The sequence below is a fragment of the Oryza brachyantha genome, chromosome 1 (assembly GCF_000231095.2).
Source record: "Oryza brachyantha chromosome 1, ObraRS2, whole genome shotgun sequence".
NCBI lineage: Eukaryota > Viridiplantae > Streptophyta > Magnoliopsida > Poales > Poaceae > Oryza > Oryza brachyantha.
Genome location: NC_023163.2, coordinates 32,634,389 through 32,661,225, shown reverse-complemented (window position 1 = coordinate 32,661,225; position 26,837 = coordinate 32,634,389). Strand labels below are relative to the sequence as shown.

At 43.9% G+C, this 26,837-nt stretch overlaps 6 protein-coding genes and 1 non-coding gene across 7 annotated transcripts; 5 read left to right on the top strand and 2 right to left on the bottom strand.

The window, feature by feature from the left end:
* Positions 1-728: 728 nt before the first annotated feature.
* LOC107305075 lies at positions 729-2,328 on the bottom strand. The gene is made up of 4 exons (XM_015841560.2): positions 2,271-2,328; positions 1,833-2,043; positions 1,640-1,712; positions 729-1,065 (listed from the first exon to the last, which is right to left on the bottom strand). Exons 1-4 carry the CDS (start codon positions 2,299-2,301, stop codon positions 814-816), a joined length of 567 nt encoding a protein of 188 aa, XP_015697046.1. The 5' UTR covers positions 2,302-2,328; the 3' UTR covers positions 729-813.
* Positions 2,329-3,664: 1,336 nt separating this feature from the next.
* Positions 3,665-4,248, bottom strand: LOC102721322 (putative calcium-binding protein CML19). Its single transcript, XM_006645311.2, has one exon. The coding sequence runs from the start codon at positions 4,246-4,248 to the stop codon at positions 3,814-3,816; it is 435 nt and encodes a 144-aa protein (XP_006645374.1). The 3' UTR covers positions 3,665-3,813.
* Positions 4,249-5,785: 1,537 nt separating this feature from the next.
* Positions 5,786-6,253, top strand: LOC102712046 (putative calcium-binding protein CML23). Its single transcript, XM_006646628.1, has one exon. It carries the CDS (start codon positions 5,786-5,788, stop codon positions 6,251-6,253), a length of 468 nt encoding a protein of 155 aa, XP_006646691.1.
* A 2,541-nt stretch (positions 6,254-8,794) lies between these two features.
* LOC102721602 (probable calcium-binding protein CML31) lies at positions 8,795-9,680 on the top strand. The gene has a single exon (XM_006645312.2). The coding sequence runs from the start codon at positions 8,901-8,903 to the stop codon at positions 9,351-9,353; it is 453 nt and encodes a 150-aa protein (XP_006645375.1). The 5' UTR covers positions 8,795-8,900; the 3' UTR covers positions 9,354-9,680.
* A 5,117-nt stretch (positions 9,681-14,797) lies between these two features.
* On the top strand, positions 14,798-19,732 carry LOC102721885 (non-specific phospholipase C2-like). Its single transcript, XM_006645313.3, has 4 exons — positions 14,798-15,463; positions 18,333-18,850; positions 18,929-19,108; positions 19,210-19,732. Exons 1-4 carry the CDS (start codon positions 14,886-14,888, stop codon positions 19,515-19,517), a joined length of 1,584 nt encoding a protein of 527 aa, XP_006645376.1. The 5' UTR covers positions 14,798-14,885; the 3' UTR covers positions 19,518-19,732.
* Positions 19,733-22,712: 2,980 nt separating this feature from the next.
* On the top strand, positions 22,713-24,266 carry LOC102722167 (aspartyl protease 25-like). The gene has a single exon (XM_006645314.2). The coding sequence runs from the start codon at positions 22,744-22,746 to the stop codon at positions 24,088-24,090; it is 1,347 nt and encodes a 448-aa protein (XP_006645377.1). The 5' UTR covers positions 22,713-22,743; the 3' UTR covers positions 24,091-24,266.
* A 61-nt stretch (positions 24,267-24,327) lies between these two features.
* TRNAK-CUU lies at positions 24,328-24,400 on the top strand. The gene has a single exon. It is a non-coding gene; the product is annotated as a tRNA-Lys (tRNA).
* Positions 24,401-26,837: the final 2,437 nt, after the last annotated feature.

Here is a 26,837-nt window from a genome sequence, read left to right as displayed (position 1 = left end):
GAAAATCTAAATATAAGATCCAGAAAAACACGAGTGAGGATGTTATTCTAAGGTGTCGCTGTTTCACTGAGCCCCACGATAGCACGAGGCCTAGGCACGTATCCGCCGAGCGAAAGGATAGGCGGCGCGCGGCGAACGGCGCGGTCACCGCTCGCGTCAAACCCATGCGGCACGTGCGCTCTATGCTCTACTATGACAGGTGGGCCCTCCGATCCACATAGAGTGGCAGCCGTGGGCGTGTTGACCTCCGCAGCCGAGACGATCAGGTTGATAAGGTCACCAGTGACGGGGTGAGGCCAGCGGGCGGCGAAAACGCCAAGCCGTGGTGGACCGGACGGGGTAGCCTGCCGCCCCCACCCTGCATCGTTCGTTCGCCGCGATTCCACGGCTCGAGACGCATGCCTTTTCCCTCTTATCTCGCGCCATGCCACACACGTCCAAACCTCGATCGCGACCTTCGATTCTCCCAAGCATCTTGTGTTTTTTGTCTCTCTCATTTTATTTACTCCTACTGTTTTGATTAATTCTCTCTTTTGAACAAATTCATTCATATCTATGCACTAGTGTTGTCTTGTTGAGTTGGGCTGTGGCTGTAGGGCCTGTTTGGGGGAACTTCTCCCAGCTGCAGCTTTTCGCAGAAACTGCCCCAAACGGTCCACAGCTTCTGAGAATCTGTAGTTACATATTCTGGAAAATGAACTAAGAATCCAGAATCGAGAAGCTGGGTTTAGGAGCTTTTTCAGATTCTCAGAAGCTGGATACCAAGTAGCTGTTTCTCAGAATCTAAAGCTCTCCAAATAAACCCGTAGTGTCTCAGAGCTGCTTGGTCCTGATGAGATAGTAGACGGAGCCGGAGGTGGCGAGCGGGATGACGACGTCGTCGGAGAGCCAGCCCAGGCTGGGGAGGATCCTCTTCGCCGCGAGCGCGCACAGCGGGGCGCCGAACAGGTACGTGATGAAGTCCACGGTCGCCTTGCCCAGGGTGAAGCTGTCGCGCCTGATCACCTCCTTGCCGATCTTTATGAACTCCTCCCTCTTCAGCTGCCCCTCCGCCGTGTGATGCTTCTGCACCACGTACAACACCAGACAGACAACCAACTCAAGCTCAGACCGACACTATCATGCTCTAGCATTAAGACTTACTCCCATAGGTAACAAATATTTATTATCGTTTAGATTATTATTTTGAAGTGTTTAAGATACCTAATAGTGAAGGATTAAAGTACTATATGATATTTTAAGAATAAAACTAGAAATATTGTTTTAGAAAGATCATATAACAAACTTTTATATAGAAAATTTTTGTGCAAAAGATAATGTTTATGAGTTTAAAAAGCATGCCCACAAAAATCCTAAATTGGATTAAGATATAGCCTTACTCAAGCTTTTAAAATTTCCATGAACGATTCTATGTTAAAGTAAATTTACATAATATAATAAATTTATGATGTTATGATAATATTTTTTGAGAAAAATCTATGTATATAATCCATCTTCTATTAATAAATCTTGTATAATAAAACTAAGCATTTAAGAAATTATTAATGGCCTAAATTTTCTAAAGTGTCCTACACAATAAATATTTTTACCGGAACGAGTACTTGCTAGAAAATAGATGATATAGTATATTGCTGCTCACCTTGTACGCTTGCTCAAGTGCATCTCTCGTCGGTATCTTGTACTGCACCTGACCACGCTCCTCGCAAAACTTTCTGAAAAAAGACAAAATTTGTTAACAAAATGAATGCAGCTCGACTGAATGCACACGACAAGGATCATGAACCCAGAAACCAGAGCTTTGGTTTGAGACTGAAGGTGGTCACCGAACTTACTCGATAAGCTCAACGATGGCGTGGTAGAAATCATCGAAGGACTGTACATTGGCAACATATTTATCATAGCGTTCTTCCATGAACTGAATAAGCTTCTCTGTATCAACCTTCTCACTCTTCACGACAGCCTGACTCTGATCCTTCTGGCCCTTCTCCGCTGTCTGACTCTCGTCCTTCTCGCTCACCAGAGCAGTCTGAATCTGATCTTCATCTTTGAGATTGAAATGTCATTACTTCCATTCAAAAGTTTATGTCTCATAAATGTCGAAATGCGCAGGCTACCAAAAAAACAGAAAGCCCACTTCTTTTTCTTGCTAAAAAACGAGTGGACATTTCGACAGGCGACACGATCTCGCAATCGACAATGAAAACGATTTGACAAAGAAAAAAAAAGAAAGGGGTGCCCATCACCCCAAAAATGGCTCATCATACTCGTACCTTTCTTCACCTCAGGATTCTCTTTCTCCATTGTTGTGGTCGTGGACAAAATGACCAGAGATAGTCTGTCCTAACAACAAGAGATCTGGAGAGCCGGTACAATTTATATGTGCGGCAGATAGCCATGTTCCTTGTGTAGGACAAGGATAATGGCATTGCCTCTGCAGGGAGCAAGGTCAGAAGGCAAGCAGAAAAGGCAACACAAGGACAGGAATCCGGCCAATAACCTTGTTTAGCTTACACGATATTCTCTTGCATGGAGACCAAAGCAATTTCCTAACAAAACGAAATAAAAATTCTATGCACAAGCTTTGGACATCAAACCATCTACTCCCTTCAAGAGTTATTTTTTTGGTATGGACAACGACTTGTCTAGGAATTGATTTTTTTTTTTTGACGGAGAGTATACGTCCGGATCAAGGTTAACTTGGGTGGTCATGTAAGTATTTTAAATAAAAGTTCAGGACAAACCTGATCTGTTGGGAAACCAGTGCCTTTGTTTGAGTGGTGGACACTCTATTCTTACTGCACCGAATTTTCAAAATTATTACAATTTTTCGGAGGAAAATTTTCTCATATGTGTTTGGTACAATCTGATGGAATAAATGGAGTACATTGGTGTGTATGACAACAGTTACTACTACTATGTTTATGAAAAGAGCCAAGGCCAACCAAACCACACGAATCCAGAAGAATTTTCTGGATGAGTATTGAGGAAGAGAGGCAGTGGAAAGAACCTGGGCTCTCCCTCACCATGACCCACCGGCCTTCTCCTCCTCCTCCTCCCTTCTTGCGGCCGTCGCGCCGGTCACATTTCGGTCAAGGCGAGGTAATCTGAAGCGACGCCGACACCAAAAAGGGGAAGACCGGAAGAGGGGACTGGCTGTGGCTGCAGCAGAGGAACGGGAGGCGCCTGCCACTCCTAGCGGCAGGCACGAGCGGCGCATGTGAGATGAATGAAATGGTCGCGTATATTATTAGTGAATGAAATGGTTAATTCATGACAAATTAACATATAGGAATATAAGTTTTTGTGGCGGACTGGGTACATTTTAATGGTAGTAGAATTTAAATCAATACCACTGATCTATTTTTATCCGACGGCCATGATTAAATTATACTACCAATAATTAGAAATTTGAAGGGGTAATATCGTCCTTTTCATTGTGATCTTTATTGCAAAAAAAACAAAATTAAAAAATACTGTTAATCAAGTAAATAACAAAGTATAAAATACATTTTTTTCTAATGGTAGTATAATACTACCAGTAATATGCACCGGAGAGTTGCCCTAAATTTTTATAGTCATTGAGATATTAGAAATTACCAAATTTTATATTGTAACTAGGAGTTACCATAATTTTTTTTATTACGAAAATTGATACCTCTAAGAATTTTGTACTTTAAGTTAACAAACGTTTTAGTATAAAATTTGACGTCTACCTATACTTTCTTAAGAACCATAAAATTTATCATCATACAAATATAGAATGATTATACATATTGCACTAATTAAGAAGCAGTACATCGTGTCATCAATATGCTACGCTTCCATCATGATCTTGAACTCCTCAAAGCTGATGACTCCATCTCCATTGAGGTCAAACCTGCAGATCATGGCCTGGCACTCCTCGATGTCCTGATGCGAGCCGAGCTTGCTCAGCATCCTTTTCAGGCTCACCGGAGTGATGCGTTCCTCCCCTTCCATCTCGTACATCCTGAACGCCTCCCTCAGCCCCCTGCACCTCTCCTCCTCGTCCATTCCAAGCTGCACCAGCCTCGTGAACTCCTCCTCGTCCAGCAGCCCGTCGCCGTCGGCGTCCGCCGACGAGACGAGCGCCTCGGCCTCCTCCGCGGACATGTCCTCGCCGAGCGCGGCCTTCATGCACAGCCGGAGCTCCGCCGCCGAGATCTTGCCGTCGGCGTCGCGGTCGAACGCTGTGAACACGCGCCTGAACTCAGCTGTCGCGGCCGCCATCTTCTCCAGCTGCGTGCAACCTAACAAGTTCAGAATTGCTCTGAATGCTGCAAGGAGATTCTGCAATGCAATGCCACTCGTGCTCCACTAGATGTGTTTTTATACAAGATTACAGCATGATGTGTTGATAAAATTCAAGGCAAGGGTTGGTTGCGATGATAGTTTTCTGAGCCTGACGGAATGAGTCAGTTGATAGTGTCAATTTAACAGGAGGCCATATTAAACGACAGTATTTTATACCGGCAACGCCCAGCCGATTCCAAAAGAAAGCTAGGAGAGGACCTCGTCGCGCCGCGCGTCGGTGTTCTGGCTTGCCGCTGACACTAGATTATTGCTTGTATGTCCCCAAGAGTTTGACGTGGCGAGCATTGTCGCTCGCGGCCGGCAGTGCTGACGAAGTCCTTTCTGGGTAATGTGTGTGATCCAACTTTTCTGGAAGTAGGTAGCTATAGATTATGGAATTGGAATGATCGAATCCGCAGTGTGTATGTGTGTCCCAGTATGTGTGAAAGTTCTTGCTGTGGATCATTTCGTCGGAAGGCCTAGTGGAAGCAGGGTTTCACGGCAACAATCACGGAGAAATTCCACGAATTTAAGTTTAATCTTTTTTTAAAATAGTTACTGTTTAGGTGGTTAAATCATGTGATATCAGTTGATTATCATGGCAGTTTTGGCAATAATAATAATCACGGCTAAAACGATAATCACGGTAATTTCCACGATATTAATAATCACACGGTTTTAGTGTAAAAACTACGCGATGGGACGTGCTTATAGCGATATACGGCATGGTTATCATTATATAACAACATAATTTTTTTTCTTTTTTTAAACTTTTGAACTCTCACTATATTTTGAACAAAATCGCATTATATCGTTATCATGTCCTGAGAGTGGTTTAGGCAATTATCATGGTTATCACGATAAGCGAAAACCTGGAAGCAATATTATATGACTGCTTATTTTTTGACAAGATAGGTCAGCGCTGTGTTCAACATCCGTGTGCAAATTTATTTTTCGGGTAAATCATGTACGATTATTTAAAAGTGCCGTCCTCTCTCTTAGTCAAAGAAAGTTCACAACTTTTGCGAGGCAAAAAGGTTTACTTGCTACTGTTATTCCCTTAATCTAATTACTGAACTTAATCTGATAGTATTCCCAGTTAATTTGCTCATTCATCATTGCCAAGAGGCTCAACTATAAGTACCAGTGTAGATAAAGGGCATGTTTGGGTGAGTTTTTTTTCAGCTGTAGCTTTTGTTTAAAAGCTGAAAAACTACTTATATCAGAAACTGTTCCAAACAATTCATAGCTTCTGATTCTAGAAAATGAACTAAGAAAACAGAAGCCAAAGAAGCTGGGTTTTAGAGCTTTTCCAAATTCTCACGAAATGACCGCCAAACAACCGTTTCTCGGAATGTCCTCAAACGCCCGAACTATCAAACAACAAGCTTCATAGTCATAGCTAATCAACTATAGTTAATCCCAAATCTCAAGTTCTCAACCAATCTTGATCTGTAGTTAAGCGAGGGCGAACATGCTGCCTCAGGTGAGTTCAGTCTTCGCATCGTTCGACCAGGACGGCGACGGCAAGGTCTCCGCCACCGAGCTGCGGCTCTGCGCGAAGGCGGCGCTAGGCGAGAACATGTCCGACGACGCGGACGAAGTCCAGGCGCTCATGGCGTCGGCGGACACCGACGGCGACGGGCTGCTGGACGAAGAGGAGTTCGCGAGGCTGGTGAGAGAAATGGAGGTGGATGATGAGGAAGACGACGGCGACGACAAGTGCAGGTGCCTGAGGGAGGCGTTCGGGATGTACGAGATGGAAGGGAGAGGGTGCATCACGCCGTTGAGCCTGAAGCTGATGCTGAGCAAGCTGGGCATGCGCCTGGACATTGCGGAGTGTCAGTCCATGATGTGCAGGTTCGACATGAACGGTGATGGGGTTCTTACCTTCGACGAGTTCAAGACCATGATGATGGCCCGATGCTCCGATGAGACATAGATCTGCTTCAGTTCAATAAAAAGTAATAAAAAGTATCTTGAGGTATCGGTACATAGCGGTATCAAATTATTTCTTATCATCAATCTAAGGGTGCGTATCCTACTCAGCTAGATCTAATGGTGAAAACGATTTGATACCTCAAGATACTTTTTATTGGGCCGGAGCAAATCTCGATAAGATAAGATGGCACTGATCGGCCTTCGTTGTTATAATAACTCCGAGGTCGAGCATATCTTTAATGATTTAAAACTAAAGCGTACCTAAAGCCTGCCGTGGATATGAAAAAGGGATTTGAGCCATAAGAAGATGAGGAAATGGAAACAACTAAGTATTAGTTAGGTTCCGGAAATGGAAATGGTAGTACGTATTGTTTGGCATTTCATCCGGTTTTTTATTTGAAGATTTTTTAGTATATATTATCATCTCATTTAAAATATTTATATAATTATTATTTATTCTGTCATGATTTGACGTATTATTAAATACACTTTAAGCATTATTATTAAATACACTTTTTGTATGACGTTGGGTAGTTTAATTTTAAACTAGCCAATCTCAAACATTTATACATGGAGAAGTACTATCGATTTTGTGAAGTCTCTGTACTCTGTTCCAGAAGAAAAAGATAGAGGACCTGGCCATCGGCGGAGACGCGTCGCCGCCGCCGCCGTCCTCCTCTTCCGATCCCACCTCTCATTTACGCGTGGTGACATGTCCACCGGCCACCGCTTACCTCTCCCAGCCGCCGCATATGCCATTGCCGTCCATGCCGGCCGCGTCCTCTGCGTCGGCGGCAATATGATTTTGTGTTGAACGCTGCAGGCATTTTATAGATTCAGACTTCAGAAAGAGTAACGCCTTGTATTGTTGTAAGCATGACGTTTCAATGCCTTCATGAAGCTACAATATTTTAGCCACTTTTTTGTTTTGATGGGAACTCACCAATTAACCTGCATATAATATTTCCTTATCTGTGACTAATTCAGAATGTTGAGTTTTGCAAGTAAATACCAATCGTGAAAGGGTAGACAAAATATTGCTGGTACCTTTTATAAATCGTCCATTAAAACCTCTGCCACGTGTAACACGAAGGTCTTTGGTTTCATGGCTCCAATTATTTCGCCGTTGGGTAGAAAAGCAAAATAACTTATTTGTAAATGTAAAATAGTTTAAGAGTAAATTTCTTATACATGTGTCAATAGCGATGCAAAATAAATACTGTAAAATAAAACATGATAGAATAAGCACAAAATTAACTCTAAAAATAATTTTCAAAAATCAAAGTTTTAGCTTCCAAACAGTTGCAACCTTAAAAAGATGGGAGTATATATTACTACATCTGTCCCATATTAACTTCATTTTTCAGTTTTTAGGTGTAATGTTTTGACTCTTCATCTTATTTGAACTTTTTGTAATTAATATTTTTATTACTACTTGATGTTAAAACATGAATAGTACTTTATGTGTAACTATTTTTTTTAGTTTTTATATGATTTTTTAAATAAGACGAATGATCAAACGGTTAGAAAAAAATCGAAAAATAAAGTTATTATGGGAGGGAGATAGTATCTAACTTTTTTTATATAGTAGGTATAAATGAATAAACTAGCTGCAACGAAATTAAGGTTTAACTTTAAACATGTCAATTAAAAAAATCCAAAATCTGCAGAAAAGAAGAATAGGCCATATGACCATACTACCTCCGTCCCATAATAATTTTATTTTTCGTTTTTCCGTGTCTAACATTTGACCATTCGTCTTATTTGAATTTTTTTTGATTAATATGTATTACTAGATGATAAAATATTAATAGTAATTTATACGTGACTAATCTTTTTAAGTTTTTAAATAAATTTTTCAAATAAAACGAATGGTCAAACGTTAGACACGAAAAAACGAAAAACGAGGTTATTATGGGACGAAGATAATACTAAACTACTGATGATTAGCGCTCAACGACGGCGACACGATAGCGAAATGACGTCCACGTGTAAATAGTACTGTGTGGATCTGGCTTGTTGGGTCGACTGCTAGCAAACAACGTTGTGCCGGCGGAAGCTTCCCAGCCAATCAGACGAGCTCCTCGAACCGGGCCCACGCTTGGCCAATGCCAAGTCGGACCGAACACGCCAACAAAAACGAAATTTTTATCCCCCTCGCCTCGCGACAATTTCCCCGTCTCTTCCACCGCGCGCGCCGTCATCCACGACGACGTACTCACGCACACGCCACGCAATTGCCACGCTCCTAACCTCTACCTCCTAATTCAACTCATCGCGACTTTCTTTCTTTCTTTTTTTTTCTTTCCACTGTACATGTCCGTGCGCCTGTGTGGACTACGATAATATTTTAAGCTGCCGGTCAAAACAAAACACGCGGCAATCGCCATGGCCACGCCGGCGACCGCAACGACGACGATCCCTTCTGGCATCTTCTCGCGCTGCCGTGAAGCTTCGAAACTGAAACATTTCCCGCGTAGGCGCCTGCATATATATACACACACGCATGGTTTCTGTACGTTCACCACCATTCGCAGCAACGTACGTCGAAGCAGTAATCCATAATCCATCGGCGCCCTAGCTAGCAGCTCCGATTAAACGTCTGCTTCGATCAGGAATTCAGGATTCAGGCCAGGTCGATCGAGACAATGGTTCATGCTGCGTCGTCGCCGTGCGAGCCCAGCGCGCTGTTCGCGGCGTTCGACCAGGACGGCGACGGCAAGATCTCCGCGGCGGAGCTGCGGGTGTGCATGAAGGCGACGCTCGGCGAGGAGGTGTCCGGCGAGGAGGCGGAGCAGCTGGTGTGGTCGGTGGACGCCGACGGCGACGGGCTGCTGTGCGAGGCCGAGTTCGTGCGGCTGGTGCAGGCGGCGGAGGCGGCGGAGGAGGAGGAGCAGCGGTCCAGCGGTCTCCGGGAGGCGTTCGGCATGTACGAGATGGAAGGGGAAGGGTGCATCACGCCGACGAGCCTGAAGCGGATGCTGCGCAGGCTGGGGTCGGAGCAGGACATCGACGACTGCCGCGCCATGATCTGCAGGTTCGACCTCAACGGCGACGGCGTGCTCAGCTTCGACGAGTTCAAGATCATGATGAACGCCTGATGCAGCAGCTACTACTATACTGATCCATCCCTCCATTGCTCCATCAACAACATCTGTACTACTAGTGTTCTTGCAGGGCCAAGTGGGATCGTGTATATACAGTTTCACTTTAGGGGTTGAACAGGGTCAGCTCTCTTGCTTGGTGGTACAGTAGCAGTAGGTGTTTATACATAGTTTGTTCATTCATTTCATTTGTTAATAATGGGATTTATACATAGTGTGTTCATCCATTTGTTGATTGGATCTACACATAGTTTGTTCGTTGATTGATTTGTTAACGGGATCTGGTGTACATAGTTCTTGGATTTATCAATGGGATTTGTCAGTCGTGCATGTACACACGTGCTTTTTTTTTTTTTGTTGAAGCTTGTACACATACACGTGCGTTGTGACGAACTGATGATGGCATACAGCTTGTCTTTACCGATCTGAAGGCCCAGCAGAGTTGGTGCTATCTGTCCGTGCCTACAGTGTGGGCCAACCAAACCCCACTAGAGAGCTCCTCCCCGTCTCACGCCTTGGTCTCCTACTGGGCCGGATGCAGTGCAGATTCTGGTGGGCCGGATCAGGATTCCGAGGAGCGAGAGTGCTGGGCCGCGAGACCGGAGCGGGATTTCCAAGACGGCGGCCCGCGGGCGTCTACGAAGATCACCGGGGACACCGACGGAAAAGAGGATTCGAGAGGTTTTTTTTTTTGAAATCTATGGATTCGAGAGGTTGACATGCCACCAACCTAACTGGAGTAACATCGTTTTATTTTGCGTATATACACCGTGGTCCACAAGATAAAATGGCTACCAGCTAGCTTTGTTTTTTTTTTCTTTTGCGTTGCTTTGCCTCCCTGCCTGTTATGCAAGGAGATTTAAACAGGAAGTTGACAACGATACGATGCTTGCGCAGTGCGCGGCTTAATTGGTTCGCGGCTTCGACAGTGCTGCTGAGAGTGATAGGCAATCATGCAATTCGATGTTTCTTTTTGGCCATACCCATTCAAAGTGTATTTTTAGGTTTTTTATTACAGTTTATTTTTTAATATTAACTTTATATCAATAAAATATTTATGTAAAAGTTTTGTTTTTAAATTACTTTTGTTTATAATATAACGCTTGACTTTTTTTATTAAGTACCCCATAAATCACCCCCTGTTGGAGAACAGCACACATACTTCCTCTGTTTTTTTTTACGCCGCTGATTTTTTTATTTATATTTTGATCCTTCGTCTTATAAAAAAATATTCAAATATACAAAATTATAAATAATACTTAAAGTTACTTTAATAATAAACCAAATTATAATAAAATAGTTAATAATTATATATTTTTTAATAAGACGAAGGTCAAACGTAGATAAAAAGTCAAAGGTGTCAACCAAAATAAATCAAAGGGTAGTATATGTTTAGGGGGTGTTTAGATTAAGAAATTTTTTAAGAAGTATCACGTCAAATGTTTGACCAGACGTCGGAAGGGGTTTTTGGATACGAATGAAAAACGAATTTCACGGCTAGCCTGAAAACCGCGAGACGAATCTTTTGAGCCTAATTAATCTGTCATTAGCACATGTTGGTTACTGTAACACTTATGGCTAATCATGGACTAATTAGGCTCAAAAGATTCGTCTCAAGATTTCTTCCGTAACTGTGGAATTAGTTTTTTATTCATCTATATTTAATGCTTTATTTAGGTATCCAAAAAATCGATATGATGTTTTTAGAAAAAAAATAGGAACTAAACAAGGCCTTACATGCACGTACCTTAAAGTCCATCCCTCGGCAGCTCATGCGCCCACATCGTACTAAGCATAATCACATGGGCGATCGTTTAGCTCGTAACGAAAAAAAACTAAACGATATATTTATAAATAAAAAATAATTTATAAATAAAATCTTTATACATATGTTCTTATCCATCTAAAACTAAGATTCAAAGGTTAAAAATTTAATTTTTTTACTTACAAACATAATCAGAAACAACACGACAAACGACGAGACTTGGTCACCTTTCCAAAAATATCAGAAAACAATATGATTCGTTAAAGAAAAGGGCTGGTTACTCAATCTCTGCTCTCAAGTCATATGGACCTGTGTAGTTATCTTTGACGACCGTATATATATAGGTCGGTCGCAATACATGTATACCTAGATAGATGTATGGTGGATGTATTTCAATTACAAAATGTGCTCCTTCAATTGAGAATTTGCTATATATATGCTCAAATATACTATAATTCAATTTCGGCTAGTAACGAACGGCGGTAGTGAGAAACGCTGATCGACAAGTAACGTGGGAATGGAAACCGTCCGATCGAATCTAGCCTCCCTTTTTGTGCACTGGATACATACAGTGATACAGACATCACATGACACTACGTCCATGCTGTGTGCCGCTGTGCCGTTCCCGCACAGAGAAAAAAAAGGCACGGCCCGGCTGGTAACTGGTGCTAGCTTTCTCACCAGACACTGTTGTGCTGAATGAATTTAATGATTTGCTAATTTCTTAGTTGTTAAATTATTTATATGACAGTAGTAAGTATGACTTCTCGTTGTAGCGAATTTTTTAAGATTTTTTAACGGCTTTGTGCTTTCAGTAGAAATCGATGTGTCCGTCGATAACGAGACGCGTGTGGTGACTTCGGGATCCTTTAGATTTGTCGGCCGGAATTCGGAGGTGTTCATAGGGAGGTTTGTGTACGGGCGTTTTTAGAAGAGAGTGTTCGTACGTTGTGAGCGTATGCGTTGTATTGTGTTCTCGAACAAAATATAAATCAAATCGATAACCAGCCGTAAGATAGGATAAAACAATTAAATGGAGTATTAATCTATGAAGCTTTTAAAAAGTCAAATCTCGCGGTGTTGTGCTGTGCTATGCGATGCCCCATACCTCGTTGTCAGTTGAGGCAGCAATGGATCAAAGGAAGAAATATAACCAGCAGCTACCCGTGCACGGCACTGCACGGGCGTACCGTTTCTGCTGACAGCTCCACGGGAATGATTTCTGCGGGAAGGACAAGGCATCACGACAGCGCCCACATTCTGTCATACATCAGATTAACGCGCATATAACGGATCCACGAAACAAAGATATATATTCGCACTCATATAATCGATATCATTTTCGGCGAAGAGACTCTCGTGTCTTCTCTAATGGAAGAGTTTTCTAATAGAAAGAGTTTTCTCCGGTTTTATGGCCCGTTTAGTTTTTTAATTTTTTTTTCAAAAAACATCCTATCAAATCTTGAACATTGTGATAAATTACATAACTATGGGATAAATTATGAGACGAATCTTTTGAGTCTAATTAGTCCATATTTAGTTATAAGCGCTACAATACCCATAAGTGCTAATGATGATTAAGTAGGCTCAAAAAATTCGTCTTGCGGTTGTCAGGTAAGCTATGGAATTTGTTTTCTATTCGTGTCAAAAACTTCATTTAATATCCGATCAAACCTCTACCATGAAAATATAAAAAAAATTTAAAACTAAAAAGCCCTCGGCATGATCCTTTCGGATGTATCGCAAGCAAGAAGCCTGCTGCCTGCAGCACGCGCGGGCGGTTGTTTTTTGTATGCAGAATGGCAGAGCGCGGCTTTGTTCGGCAGCGGCTACCTGACCAACGACAGCGGCACGCATGTTCCCATTAGCTATAGTCCCAAGGAACAGACCACCTACAAACGTGACCGCTAGCTCGTTCTGATTTCTGAACGTCGTCCACGATGCACCACCACGTCCGTCACCCTCTCGTCTTCACCCCTCTCCCACCCCACCGCCTTCGCCGCTTGCACAACAGCGACCCATAAATAAGAAAATTGAAATACGGTGGAGTGCTATTCTATTTAGAATCAAAACTGCACAGGGTTTAATGGCATAAGAAGACAATACTACATCACATGTGTTTATGCTTTGAGAAATTCTATATTTGTCGTTGACAGATGATCAGTTATACGAGTAACTAGTAATGAACGTTGATTCTTCGAATTACTATTTTCACGTGTGTTTTTCCTTTATCTTTAAAGTCAGTAAATGGACCTCTTAAGCCCATACAAAAATCCATTTCACCATAAAAATCTACTCGAAGTACTCTATTTGGTTTTTAATCGATAACATTGTTAATTTTTAAGATATACTGCCTCCGTCCTTAAATATTTGACGCCGTTGATTTTTTTATATGCGTTTGACCATTGGTTTTATTCAAAAAAATTATCAAATATATAAAGTTATATATATACATAAAAATATATTTAACAATACACGAAATGATATAAAAATGATAAATAATTAAGTAATTTTTTTAATAAAAAAAACGGTCAAACATGTATAAAAAAGTCAACGGCGTCAAACATTTTGGGATGGAGGGAGTACTTTGGATTATTTGTCTTATTAAAATTTTGCACAAATGTATAAAAATATAAGTTATGCTTAAAATATCTTTAATAACAAACTACAGTAAATGAAATAATATTGTAATTTTTAATAGGATAAATAATCATCGCACTCATCTTTTTGCTTTTGTTTATCCTTATCGGTCAAAATTTAAAATTTCAAACTTAAATTTGGAGTCAAATTTATGGTCATGTTAACAACATGTATATGAAGTAAGTTTTGTTATATATATATATATATATATATATATATATATATATATATATATATATATATATATATAATAAGTTAATTTACCATCTATTTTAAAATCGGAGGGAAGGGGCGAACGCACAGGTAAATTTTCAGGGGTGCTTGTTGAGATATAAAAGTTACAAAACTGATTATCAACATAAAAACTAGCTAGATTTTTCAACTAAAATTATATCTGAACAATTTGGTAGAGTAGAAACAACTCAAAATACATAAAATAAATTACTTCATTAGAAAGTAATGTGTCATCGACGCCTATATATACATGTAAAAGGCCCTATATGCGTCAATTATCAAAAATTATTTAGCAATGCTAAATCATACTTAGAATACGATTTACATAAGTACAAGTAGTGAAAAATATATTGTACGGCGAAAATGCTGAATACCAGCAGTACGAGTGGTAGGCAATTAATGTCATTCTACATGTTTTCGTCATGTAAAAAATGTTCAAACTCCTTTTTTTTCTGTACAAACAAAAGAAATGTGTAATATTTTCAAATCACTAAAAATGCCTAACCGTTAAGATGATATCATGGTAGCAAATATAGATGTGCTCTGGAAATACCTGCCAAACATTTAAAGAGGCGAAGTCATGCAGGTAGGAGAATTTAATTTCATAGCGGTTGGCTTGTGAATTGTGATCAGATAAGGAGGAATTGATGAAGAATAAACTTTTGCTACATATAGATAGGTGATTCTAATTTCTATCACGAGTGGACGACGCACGCACGGTGGACTCAGTCCATGGCAGTCCACAGCCAGACAGCGTATACAAATAAAACGTCACGCCACCAGCGAGGAGGGAGCGAGAGCGGGGTCCATCCGACCACCACACTCACTCCCCAATCCGACCGCGCCTCTCGCCACTCTCCACTTCGAGAGAGAGCTTTAGCTCGGAATCAATGGCGGCGGTTCTGTGCGGCGGCGGCCGGCGGCGGCGAAGGCTCGGCCTCGTCGCGGCCGTGCTGACGCTCCTCGTGGTGGCGCGGCAGAGCGTGGCGGCGAGCCCGATAAAGACGGTGGTGGTGGTGGTGATGGAGAACCGGTCGTTCGACCACATGCTGGGGTGGATGAAGCGGCTCAACCCGGAGATCGACGGCGTGACGGGCACCGAGTGGAACCCGACCAACGCCAGCGACCCCTCGTCGGGGCGCGTCTACTTCGGCGAGGGCGCGGAGTACGTCGACCCGGACCCGGGCCACTCGTTCCAGGAGATCCGGCAGCAGATATTCGGGTCCGACGACGCGTCCGGCCCGGCGAAGATGGACGGCTTCGTGCAGCAGGCGCGGTCGCTCGGGGACAACATGACGGCGGCCGTCATGAACGGCTTCTCGCCGGACAGCGTCTCGGTGTACCGCGAGCTTGTCCGGGAGTTCGCCGTGTTCGACCGCTGGTTCGCGTCCGTGCCGTCGTCGACGCAGCCCAACCGACTGTTCGTGCACTCCGGCACCTCCGGCGGCGCCACCAGCAACAACCCAGAGTACGTGCTCTTGCTAATAAATTCACCTCGCTCTCGATCGCCTCTTTCTCATTCCGCGTGATCTCTTTCAACGATTCCGGTTCGATCGTTGCGTGTGGTCGTACGTGATCCGTGATCGATTCCATCGCGTAATCGTTTCAACCTGCTGCTGCTGATGGGATCCGGTCGGTTGCTTTGCCAAAATTATTGATGGATGCACGGCATTCGCACTAGAGCTGCTGTTGCACACTAGATGCGCACCCAAAAAAAAACACTAAATGCGGCCTAAATAGTAACAATAAGATGCCATGTTTAGCTTAGACCGTTTAATTTTTGTATGGTAATTAATAGTTCTGCTAGTATAATGCACCTTCTAGAACGTCATCTGAGCTAATACAAATACTACGAGTAGTTCTGAATTTTGAAATGTACCGGTAACTCACAAAGTTCAGGTATCAGTTGTCAACTAGCGGGCAAAATGCACCGCTTTTTTTCTTTGTCAAAGTCACGTGGCGATTTTACGCCTACAACGCTACTACACCACACGTAATTAGGGGGATTCTCTGCTGCAGGCAGAAGCTAGCTTCTGCTGACGTACAGTGGAAACATTGCCAAGGTTGTCTGTCCTATTCCTTCTCCTACACTAGCAGAGTTATATATAGAAACACAGGCACTCACTGTATACACCTAGTTTGGGCGGTGCTTACTGCTTCGTGATTTGCTGTACAAAATCTAGAAGAGAAGCATTTATGAAATAACTAGCCTGCCATTGTGAATATGCTCTCTATATAAGAGTAGAGCATAGGAACGGAATGGAGAACGTTCATGTTGTGGGGCTTAAGCCTGTTACCCGCTGGATCCATATAGAAAATAAGTGGAGAGGAGAGGAAGAAGGCAAATGAATAGCGACGAATCCAGCCACAGGTTAGAGCAAGGACTCACTGGATTCGTCGATATAAAATAAGTCATCCCTCTAGCTGAAACCTGGATTCGCCGCTGGCGGATTTAACTAGGTTGTGTTCAAACGCTTCCATTGCTAAACAATTCAGTTATGATCTTATAATTTTTATAGTAGATTTTCAATCTTGTAGCGGTTAATTCTATTTGTTTATATGCTATCACAAACTCAAAAAATCGTCCATTTAATTTCATCCTCCTGTTATATCAATCTCAGCCCTAGTCTGTTGGTCGCTAAACGTTCTAGCTTGCACCTACCATGCACTGAAGCACAAAGATGATTGTGCCCAAATCCTTATTCAAAATGGAAATACGTCAGATGCGCCATTTCCCCCGTAGATTATGGTATCCAGATCGTAGGACCCAACCAACACTCACCCGATCTGCCCAGGTGACCTAATCAACTTGTGTTAGCTGAACAATTCATCCAAAAGGAACATGCTCTTGCTTTGCTCTGCAAATGCAACAGCTAACCTCAGACTCATGCCAGCCCCACCAAGATAGAAAAACATGCCGATTATGCCACTATCAGAGCAAGACTATGTCAGGATTTGTTGGGAAAAGATCGACGGCCTAATAAGTCAATTTTTTTTATTTTCAATATTAAATTTAATTCAGGTTTTTTTTACTAAAGTTTATTTTTTAATCTTGGTTTTTAAATCGATAAAACTATATAAGTATTTTTTTATAATTTTTTTTTACAAATACGTAGATTTACAGTTCGAAACTCATTATGTCTGCCAAGTGCCAACCCAGGGTCATTAGACAGTACGGTCGTACTAACTAAAAAAAATACACCAACATTAGCACGGATCTCAAATCTGGGTATGTCGATGGCGGGCAGCCTTTTGCTTAGTTAATTTTCTGATAGCAGTATTCTGCTTGCTTGCTTTTTGCCTTTCGCTTTTGCTGTCGCGTGCTCCAGACCATCCATCAGGTTAGCGCATTACGGCGAACATGGATTAAATTATTACTCAATCACTAAGGTTCGACGGTTTGATCCACCGTCCGTGTGAAAGGAGTCGCGCGAAGGAGGCACGCAACGTCGAGACCGTGGTCCCGGCGACCTCTGTTCATCAGGTCGCAGCTAAATAAGCGAGAGTTAGGCTCGTTTAGTTCCTAATTTTTTTTCAAAAAATTGCAACGAATCTTTAGACATATAATGAAACATTAAATATAGATAAAAAACTAATTGCATAGTTATAGGAAAAATCATGAGAAATCTTTTGAGTCTAATTAGACTATGATTAGTCATAAGTACTATAGTAACCAACATATACTAATGATAGATTAATTAGGCTCAAGATTGATCTCATAGTTTCTTAACGAAATACGTAATTTGTTTTTTCATTTGTGTCGAAAACTATTTCTAATATCTGGTCATAACATGATATCTGTTCAAAAATATTTGAAATCTAAACGCACCCTTAGTGCCACTGACAAGCAGTGGACGTGGATCGTATGATAATACAGTACTTACGTGTCAGGAGTCACGACACGCACCTGGCACTGATGGTGGGATAGGCAACGAGAAACAAGTGAGTGGAGTAACTACGTATACTGCGGTGACAGCACCAACCGCGACTTGTGTCGGTGCATGGGCCGTGTGGTCGGTCAGGTGCGTAGTCAGAAGGATTCCACTGAATGTTCTGCACTTCTATTATGGGCCGTTACAAGGATTCGGCCCAACTTGGGTACTCCGATTTGATGAATGATCATTGCGACCGCCTATATATATCACTAGATATATTTTTATGACAAAATTTGGTACAGTTCATCTAAAGTTCACGTTTTTTTGCTGCTGGTCACAGTAAGAAAGTGGTGATTGAGTACTGGAATTTATTTCAATTTACACAATTAATCTGGCGACGGGTATTTTTTTCCTAATTACACTATGTTTTATACTAAACTGGTGTGCGTGATGATCGTGCAGGTTGCTGGCGAAGGGGTACCCGCAGCGGACGATCTTCGACAACGTGCACGACGCCGGGCTGTCGTTCGGCGTGTACTACCAGGACGTGCCGGCGGTGCTCTTCTACCGCAACCTGCGCAAGCTAAAGTACCTGACCAAGTTCCACCCGTTCCACGGCGCGTTCCGCGACCACGCCGCCCGCGGCGCCCTCCCCAACTACGCCGTGGTGGAGCAGCACTACATGGACTCCAAGTCCCACCCCGCCAACGACGACCACCCCTCCCACGACGTCTTCCAGGGCCAGATGCTCGTCAAGGAGGTCTACGAGACGCTCCGCGCCAGCCCGCAGTGGAACCACACGCTCCTGCTCATCACCTACGACGAGCACGGCGGCTTCTTCGACCATGTCGCCACCCCCGTCAAGGGCGTCCCCAGCCCCGACGGCATCGTCGGCCCCCCGCCCTATAACTTCACCTTTGATCGCCTCGGCGTCCGTGTTCCCACCATCGCCATCTCCCCCTGGATCGACAAGGGCACCGGTCAGTGACTCTACCTAACCGATTCAGCTCCACTGTACTTGGTGTGGTTTTAACTGACAACTGTGTGGTTGTTTTCAGTTGTTCACGGGCCAAACGGAAGCCCAACCTCGACGTCGGAATACGAGCATTCGTCGATCCCTGCGACCGTGAAGAAACTCTTCGATCTGCCACAGGATTTCTTGACGAAAAGAGACGCCTGGGCTGGTACCTTCGAGAGCGTCGTGCAGACCAGAACTGAGCCAAGGACGGATTGCCCAGGTAAGACGGCGATGCCAACGCAGGACTCCGGCTCAGTCGCATACTGCATCTTCAGAAAAAAAGTTGGTGACTTGCCACTGAAATTTATCGTTTGATCGCAGAGCAACTCCCAATGCCGACGAGGATACGGCTGACGGAGGCGAACGAGGAGGCGAAGCTGAGTGAGTTCCAGCAGGAGCTCGTGCAGCTCGCGTCGGTGCTCAACGGGGACCACCAGCTGAGCGGCCTGCAGGACATGATCAGGGACAGGATGAACGTCAGGGAAGGCATCGCGTACATGCGTGGCGCTGTAAAGAGCTTCTTCGAGGCCGGCATGTCAGCCAAGAGGATGGGCGTCGACGACGAGCAGATCGTCAAGATGAGGCCATCGCTCACCACAAGGACGTCCCCTGCGATTGAGCAACCATAGAAAGAAAGAAACAGAGGAAAAATAAGCATACGGATAATTTATATATATGCCGAAAATCATAGTGCTTGCATATACATGAGCCAGCAAGGAGTGCTTGTGCTAGAATTAGTTAAGAGTTCTCATGGATCGATTTATATACATGGCCGGGCTGTACAAAATAATGAAACATTAATCGTTGGCTTAGTATAAAGATCGATCTGAAACTTTGCAGTGTCCTTGCAGATGTTCTATATTTTTTTCACAGAAATATATATATATAAAAGAGCAGTTTTACGGTATTTGAGTAGGTACCAAAATTTTAATGTAAAATTGCTTGTATACTAATATTTTGTATCCAAAAAGCATTTAAATATTTTGATATTGTTTATCATAGATTAAAGTTTAAAAGATAAGAGTACAACTCCTCTGAATGAATGAGGGTAAAATTAGAGGAATTTGAATGGAATTGATTGGTGGGATAGGTCAGGGGTGGATACAGGCCTATAGCAGCTTGGGCTCAAACAAAATTTAGAAAAATATTAAATTTATAGAGATTTAGAACAAGTTAATTGATTTGAGCTCTAGGCGTGACTCGTGGTTGGTTCTGCCCCTGGGATAAGTAATACAATTGAATTAAAATATTTTGCATTTTAATACGAGATTTAAACATTAAAATACTTATATTGTATCCTATAAAACGAAGGAATTATATATTACAGGAAGCGCAAACTAATCTGTAGTCTGAGTCTCTAGTCTCTGCTTTGCATGGCCACCTCGGCTAGCCTCTAGTCTGGTCTCTAGACCGAATGGCCAATGTTGCATACAGTCCGGTCAAGAACACGGAGATCAGTTCCATCCACAACCGCAAGGACCCTGACAATGCCATGACCTTTCTCCGAAGAACCGGAGACTCACAAGAAGTCACGGTTATGACTAAAATGTAGTTCCTCCGTCTAAAAATGTAAAGATAACTATCGGTTTCAACTTCGAGTTACCACGCCTTAATAACAATATAATTTAAATAATTCAATTATTTAGCACTAAAGCTGTATCACTGGTTTACTAATGTATTACACTAAAAACGATATAATCATTGTGTTGTTGCTTAAAAATGTTTGTTTACTTGCGATCAAAACAGTCCGATATTTATAAACGAATGGATTAGAGAACTAAGGACGAGTTAGTTTGGACAAAAACGGGTTGATCCGATTTGCTCGTGCAAAACGAGGTAATCCAAAATGATAGTAATTCTACAGAGAGTAGACCATTATATTTTACCATAAATAAACTCATTTCTCAAGTTTCAAAGAATTGATACATAATTAATAATTAATTATGCACGAATAGCTTACCTTATTTTACGTGAGCAATTTGGTACAATCCGTTTTTGAGAAAAAGAACTCGCTATAAATATTTAGAATGGGAAATTTTTGTCATCCTTGAGAAAGTGGCGGAGGTACCATATTTTTTCTAGCGTGAAATTTAATGCATCAAATATTTTGTGTCTTGTGGTAACAAATTTTCTAAAATAAATTTTGGTATCTATATGTATTTTCTCAAAGATGTTAAAATTGCTCATTTAGAATAGGTCCTAAAAGTGTACGTCTTCTGTGTAAGTGGAATGATTCCATCTTCGTTGGAGTGCACATCCCATTGTTGCATGCATCAGAATGCATGGATCGTCCATGTGATCTGCCTGAGCAGAACACAGCAGCATCCATAGCTAGCAAGCACAAACGCGACTTGAGTACGCCTTGAGCTCCTCATGCACAGCATGCAGCATGAACCGAGGCACTAGCTCCTGCCTCCCGCAAACCCCCCCCCCCCCCCCCCCCCCCCCCCAAATCGATCCCACTACGTACTATCCCAATCCCAACCACCAACAAGCAAGGATGGAGTACGTCCAGTCTGTGCATGTCATTCTCGTCCACCACAAACGCGGCAGCCACATGATCTGCGAGAAGCGGCCTGGATCCAGAGCTGACCGAGATCACCATGCTGGCATGCAAACCCTTTCTCGCCATTTAGATCGTCATCGATCACTGGTAGCTTTCAGGACTTACATACATGCATAAGGACCCACACGGCATCGCAACGTGTGGGTCCTTGATGTATGTATGTAAGTCCTGAAAGCCCCCCCGAATCTGGGTCCGTAAGGTGTCAAATCTGTTTACGACTTCGAATTTTAAACTCTCGTTTTTTTGTCTTTTCCATGTCATCTAAAAATTTTTGACAAAATTATTTAACAAATTGAAAAAATACAATAATATGTAATATATCACTCCACAAACATATTCAAATATAAGTTGTAAGAAAAAAGACAAATTAAACTTAGGCTAGTATGGCAGTGTTCGGTGTGGGGAAGAAGGGATTAATTATCTAGCGCAGAAAATATAGTAATAGATTAGTTCATGATTAATTAATTATTAAAAGTTATAAAATAGATTAATATGATTTTTAAATCAACTTTCCTATAATTCTTTTGTAAAAATACACTGCTTAGTAGTTCGGGAAACGTGCCCACGAAAAACAAGGGAACGTAGGGATATGAAGAGAAGTGCCGAACGCGACCTATGTCATTGTCTAAAAAACTCAAACTAGTAGTACGTGTACTCATGGTAATATTTTTTTAAAAAAATTGTGTACTCATGATCATATTTTTTAAAAAATTGTAAAAGTTATATTTCAATTTACAAACATTGTGTACTGTTGTACCACATATTACTCTATTTATTTATTTTTTATAAAAATAATACTTGCTATCTCAAAATAAGATCAATTTGTTCTATCTTGATCGTCCAAAAATCAGTTCTTTTTGAGCCATCATTACAACGAGTTTGTGAAAGTAGAAAATGAAGTATATTGAATATAACTAAAGGGAATGTAATTGCATTGGGATTTGATAAAGCGAAAGATATTTTATTTTTTTATTTTAGTATTAGTATATGTGAAGAGGATGGAAATTGAAGTTATTTTGAAAAGAAGCTAGTATCTAGATAACGATTATATTGGACATCACTACCAGAGGTTAGAATTCTCTTTTCTCATAAATATAGCTAGCTCTGGGATAAAATGCATTTCGTTTTATGATTTTTCGTGAGATAGTGATAGATGTGTTTTAATTTCTCTAAATTAGAAAGTTTACACAACTCTCCTAGCAACTGCTATATATACACCACCATCACACAGCCCAGGTTCTCGCACCACAGCTGACACTCCATTTCTCACCGTCACACAAGAAGCAGCCATGTCTTTCCGTGCACTACCACTTCTCCTTGTCTTCTCGTCGACGTTCTACACCGCTGCAACGGCAGTGAGCAGCTCAACGCTGCTACTGGCACGTTCTCGCTCGGCGACGCCCAATGCCGGGGCACCGCTCAGCGCATGGGCCGCCTCCGTCGCAGCCCAGTCGGCGGCGGACACGGCGCGCGTCGCCAGCATGCTCACGCCGGCGCCGGCGCCGGCGCCTGTGGGCAAAGGCAAACCGGCGAAGCCACCCAAGAACAAGGGCAATTCACCCGTGCCGATCGCGCCGGGCCGGAAGATCCTCAGCATCCCCAACTACGTCGCCCGTGCGGGCCTCGGCACGCCGGCGCAGACGCTCCTCGTGGCCATCGACCCCAGCAACGACGCGGCGTGGGTGCCGTGCAGCGCCTGCGCGGGCTGCGTCTCGTCGCCGTCCTTCTCCCCGACGCAGTCGTCCACGTACCGCACCGTGCCCTGCGGCTCGCCGCAGTGCGCGCAGGTGCCCAGCCCTTCCTGCCCCGCCGGCGTCGGCTCGTCGTGCGGGTTCAACCTCACCTACGCGTCGTCCACGTTCCAGGCCGTGCTCGGGCAGGACTCGCTGGCCCTCGAGAACAACGTCGTCGTGTCGTACACCTTCGGGTGCCTCCGTGTCGTCACCGGCAACTCTGTGCCGCCGCAGGGGCTCATCGGCTTCGGCCGCGGGCCGCTCTCCTTCTTGTCGCAGACCAAGGGCACGTACGGTTCGGTGTTCTCCTACTGCCTTCCTAACTACAGGTCGTCCAACTTCTCCGGCACTCTCAAGCTCGGCCCCGTCGGGCAACCGAAGAAGATCAAGACGACGCCATTGCTCTACAACCCTCACCGTCCTTCCCTCTACTACGTCAACATGGTCGGGATCCGCGTCGGCAGCAAGGTCGTGCCGGTCCCGCAATCTGCTCTCGCGTTCAACCCGGTTACGGGCAGCGGCACCATCATCGACGCCGGGACGATGTTCACGCGGCTGGCCGCCCCGGTGTACGCCGCCGTGCGCGACGCGTTCCGGAGCAGGGTGCGCACGCCGGTGGCGGCGCCGCTCGGAGGGTTCGACACCTGCTACAACGTGAGCGTCTCGGTGCCCACCGTCACGTTCATGTTCGCCGGGGCGGTCACCGTGACGCTGCCGGAGGAGAACGTGATGATCCACAGCTCGTCGGGCGGCATCGCGTGCCTGGCAATGGCCGCGGCGCCCTCGGACGGCGTGAACGCGGCGCTCAACGTGCTGGCTAGCATGCAGCAGCAGAACCAACGTGTGCTGTTCGACGTCGCCAATGGCCGCGTCGGCTTCTCGCGCGAGCTTTGCACGGCCTGATCACTTCGCGAACTGCTCAATTGTATTGTACGTACTGGTTTGCGGCTTTACCATTCATGAGTTCATGCATGGTAGAATTTACCTATCTTTATTGTTAAGCCACTGAATTGATAATTAAGGATTGTAATCGGTGAGTCCGTGTCAGTTGAACTAATTATGCTTAGAATTGGATTGATCATGTGGATTGTTTTGTCCTTTCTTCTTAACATTAACAAACCAGAAAAAAGTACGTAAGTTGCCCGTCTAGCTCAGTCGGTAGAGCGCAAGGCTCTTAACCTTGTGGTCGTGGGTTCGAGCCCCACGGTGGGCGTTGGTTTTCTCGTTTTTTTCTACCCATTTTGACTGCACAGGCCCAAAGGAATTACAATATAATGCTATTTTCTCCTTTAGTTTTATAATTCCTATCCTTTTCGAAGAGGCATAGATTTCAAATCATAAGTTTAACTATTTAAAAGTATTTGTCGTATTATCTATACATGTTGTTTTAGTGTATTGGGACTAAATATTTTAAAAAATATCAATAGTTAATGTTTCATATTTGATTTTAATATTATCCAAAACGATAGGAATATCAAACTGGGGGGAGTATTTTATGTTGAAGAAGAAACGAACCAACATGCACATACCTTATTTGTATCAATAGCATGCCAATAAACTGAACACTCTAGAGCTTAGAATTGGTCAGCCCTAAACTAGTAGCGGTAGGCAAAAGTTCTTCTCTCGGTTCTAATTTCTGTTCCGCACCATGGCTCTGAACGACCTTACTCCAGCTAGCTAAGTTACCCAAGAAGATGTTTATTGGGGCTAAACATTGCCTACCCCACTAAACGAAAAGTCAATCAAGGTTCGATCGAGTTAGTTAGAGCTTTTTAGTTCTTCGGTCAGGCCACATGGATCCCTATAAATCTATAATGTGCAACAAAATCTCTTGCAAACGCCTTTTGAACTACTCGATCTGGCAACAAGGTTACAGCGGTTCCAAACCTCATTCAGAACGAAGGAGATGGAGATGTAAAACGGATTTAAGCAAACCAAAGCTTTTATTTTCAATAAACTGGGGTATACTACTTCATTCGTTTCATATATTATAAGATTTGTTGAGTTTGTCTAAATTTATCTTTATATCAATGTATATGTTTTTATATATGTCTAAATTTATTAGTACATATATGATTTAGACCATAACATAAAGTTGTGAAAAATATGTAATATATCTTTGCAAACGGTAATCATGGGGAAGGACGAACAGGAGCAGCTTCAAATGTCCTTCCATCTTTGGTGATTGGCAGAACAGATGAAAATTAATCATCTTTCGCAGCTGACTACCGCCATAAGAGCACAGGAGGACATCAATTTGCAAGTGCGAATGGAACTCGTGGTTGCTGGCGAATGGCGATTAGGGCCATTTGTTAGCTGCGACAGGAACGACCGCGATTTGTGGTGTCCGTGATGAACAGATCGTGATGGCTATAGTGATGTTAAGATCGTGATGACTTTCAACTACAAATATGTGGCCCAGTTATTATTAAGCCGAGGCTCATAGGCCCAACAAGATGCAGCCCAAAACAGTGCATCGATCGCTAAAGTAAATCGTGGGCTACTTTGATGTGCCCAGACATGGCACTAGTGGACTGAGTAATAGGTGGTCCGCTGGCACTGGAATGTATTGCGAACATGGATCGGATAGCCCAGACATTGCTGCAGCACATTGCCACGAGTATACACGGTTACATGACACGTAGGAGCATCTTGCAGCCGGTGACCTATACCACCACCTTTTCTGCTCGTATACTTGATGCACGGAGCAGTACAATCCAAACGGCGATCCCATCCAACACGCGTTGATACACACAGCTGCAGGCAAAGGTGCACCCATGATACTCCTACGAGGCGGATGGGTTGGTCCATGGCGTTGAGCACGTGAGAGGAGACAGGCGACTGAGGCAGGGTCTTGATGGTGAAGGGCAATGGGCCAGCCCTCTGCCGTACCGTACGGGTGCACGCAGACCGGCATAGTGATGCTCTCAGTCCGACGCATCCAGCAGGCCCAGCCCGTCAACCAGGCCGGTGCATCATCCCCACTGACACAAACACACACACACACAAAACCCGATTCGATCCATCGCCGTTCCGTGCACCTGCTTTAAAATCGTCGCGTACGGCCGTGCCATTGCCATCTCCTCCTCTGTCACCTCGCGACGCGTGCTAACCCCAACGCCGCGCGCCGGTGAGATCGGAATCGGATCCTTCCGCGCGATCCAGTCGCGAGCTGATGCCGCTGCCTGACGCGTAAAACGTCGTCGCTTTCTTCCACGACGAGCGGCTTTTTTTTAGCGGACTCGAGGAAGTGTGCGCGGCGGGGTTCATGCTAACGAAAGCAACGTGTGATGCGGCTGCTTTTGTGTGTGTGTGTGGGGTCACGTGGGCGAGGCTCGCGCAACGGGGATGCGTATGGCGATGGCAAGTGGGGGACGGCGGGGACGTGTCGGCGTTGAGGGAGGCGACGGATAAGACGGCTGCGGTTGGACCGGACCGGAGGGCGGGGGCTGGTGCGGTGCAGGCTTTAATGAGGGGGGGGGGGGCTGCGCGTCCGCTGCCTTTTTGCAGGGTTTAGTTATTGTGGTCGCTGTCAGGACGCGTAGATAAAACAAAAGAAAACAAAGGCAAGGGTTGCAGGGGCAGGGCTGCGGATGGATGGATGCGCCTGGTCCGGCCGGCCCGGTCCCCTCCCTCCAGCGCCTGTGCCT

What these genes read in the sequence shown, in the direction of transcription:
- LOC102722167 (XM_006645314.2), top strand. Translation starts at nt 22,744, where the DNA reads ATGTCTTTCCGTGCACTACCACTTCTCCTTGTCTTCTCGTCGACGTTC.
- LOC102721602 (XM_006645312.2), top strand. Translation starts at nt 8,901, where the DNA reads ATGGTTCATGCTGCGTCGTCGCCGTGCGAGCCCAGCGCGCTGTTCGCG.
- LOC107305075 (XM_015841560.2), bottom strand. Translation starts at nt 2,301, where the DNA reads ATGGAGAAAGAGAATCCTGAGGTGAAGAAAG. An exon ending in GAATCCTGAGGTGAAGAAAG is followed by an intron (nt 2,044 to 2,270) that starts GTACGAGTATGA and finishes TCAATCTCAAAG; the next exon opens with ATGAAGATCAGATTCAGACT. An exon ending in GCCATCGTTGAGCTTATCGA is followed by an intron (nt 1,713 to 1,832) that starts GTAAGTTCGGTG and finishes GTCTTTTTTCAG; the next exon opens with AAAGTTTTGCGAGGAGCGTG.
- LOC102721322 (XM_006645311.2), bottom strand. Translation starts at nt 4,248, where the DNA reads ATGGCGGCCGCGACAGCTGAGTTCAGGCGCGTGTTCACAGCGTTCGAC.
- LOC102721885 (XM_006645313.3), top strand. Translation starts at nt 14,886, where the DNA reads ATGGCGGCGGTTCTGTGCGGCGGCGGCCGGCGGCGGCGAAGGCTCGGC. An exon ending in GCCACCAGCAACAACCCAGA is followed by an intron (nt 15,464 to 18,332) that starts GTACGTGCTCTT and finishes ATGATCGTGCAG; the next exon opens with GTTGCTGGCGAAGGGGTACC. An exon ending in GCCAAGGACGGATTGCCCAG is followed by an intron (nt 19,109 to 19,209) that starts GTAAGACGGCGA and finishes GTTTGATCGCAG; the next exon opens with AGCAACTCCCAATGCCGACG.
- LOC102712046 (XM_006646628.1), top strand. Translation starts at nt 5,786, where the DNA reads ATGCTGCCTCAGGTGAGTTCAGTCTTCGCATCGTTCGACCAGGACGGC.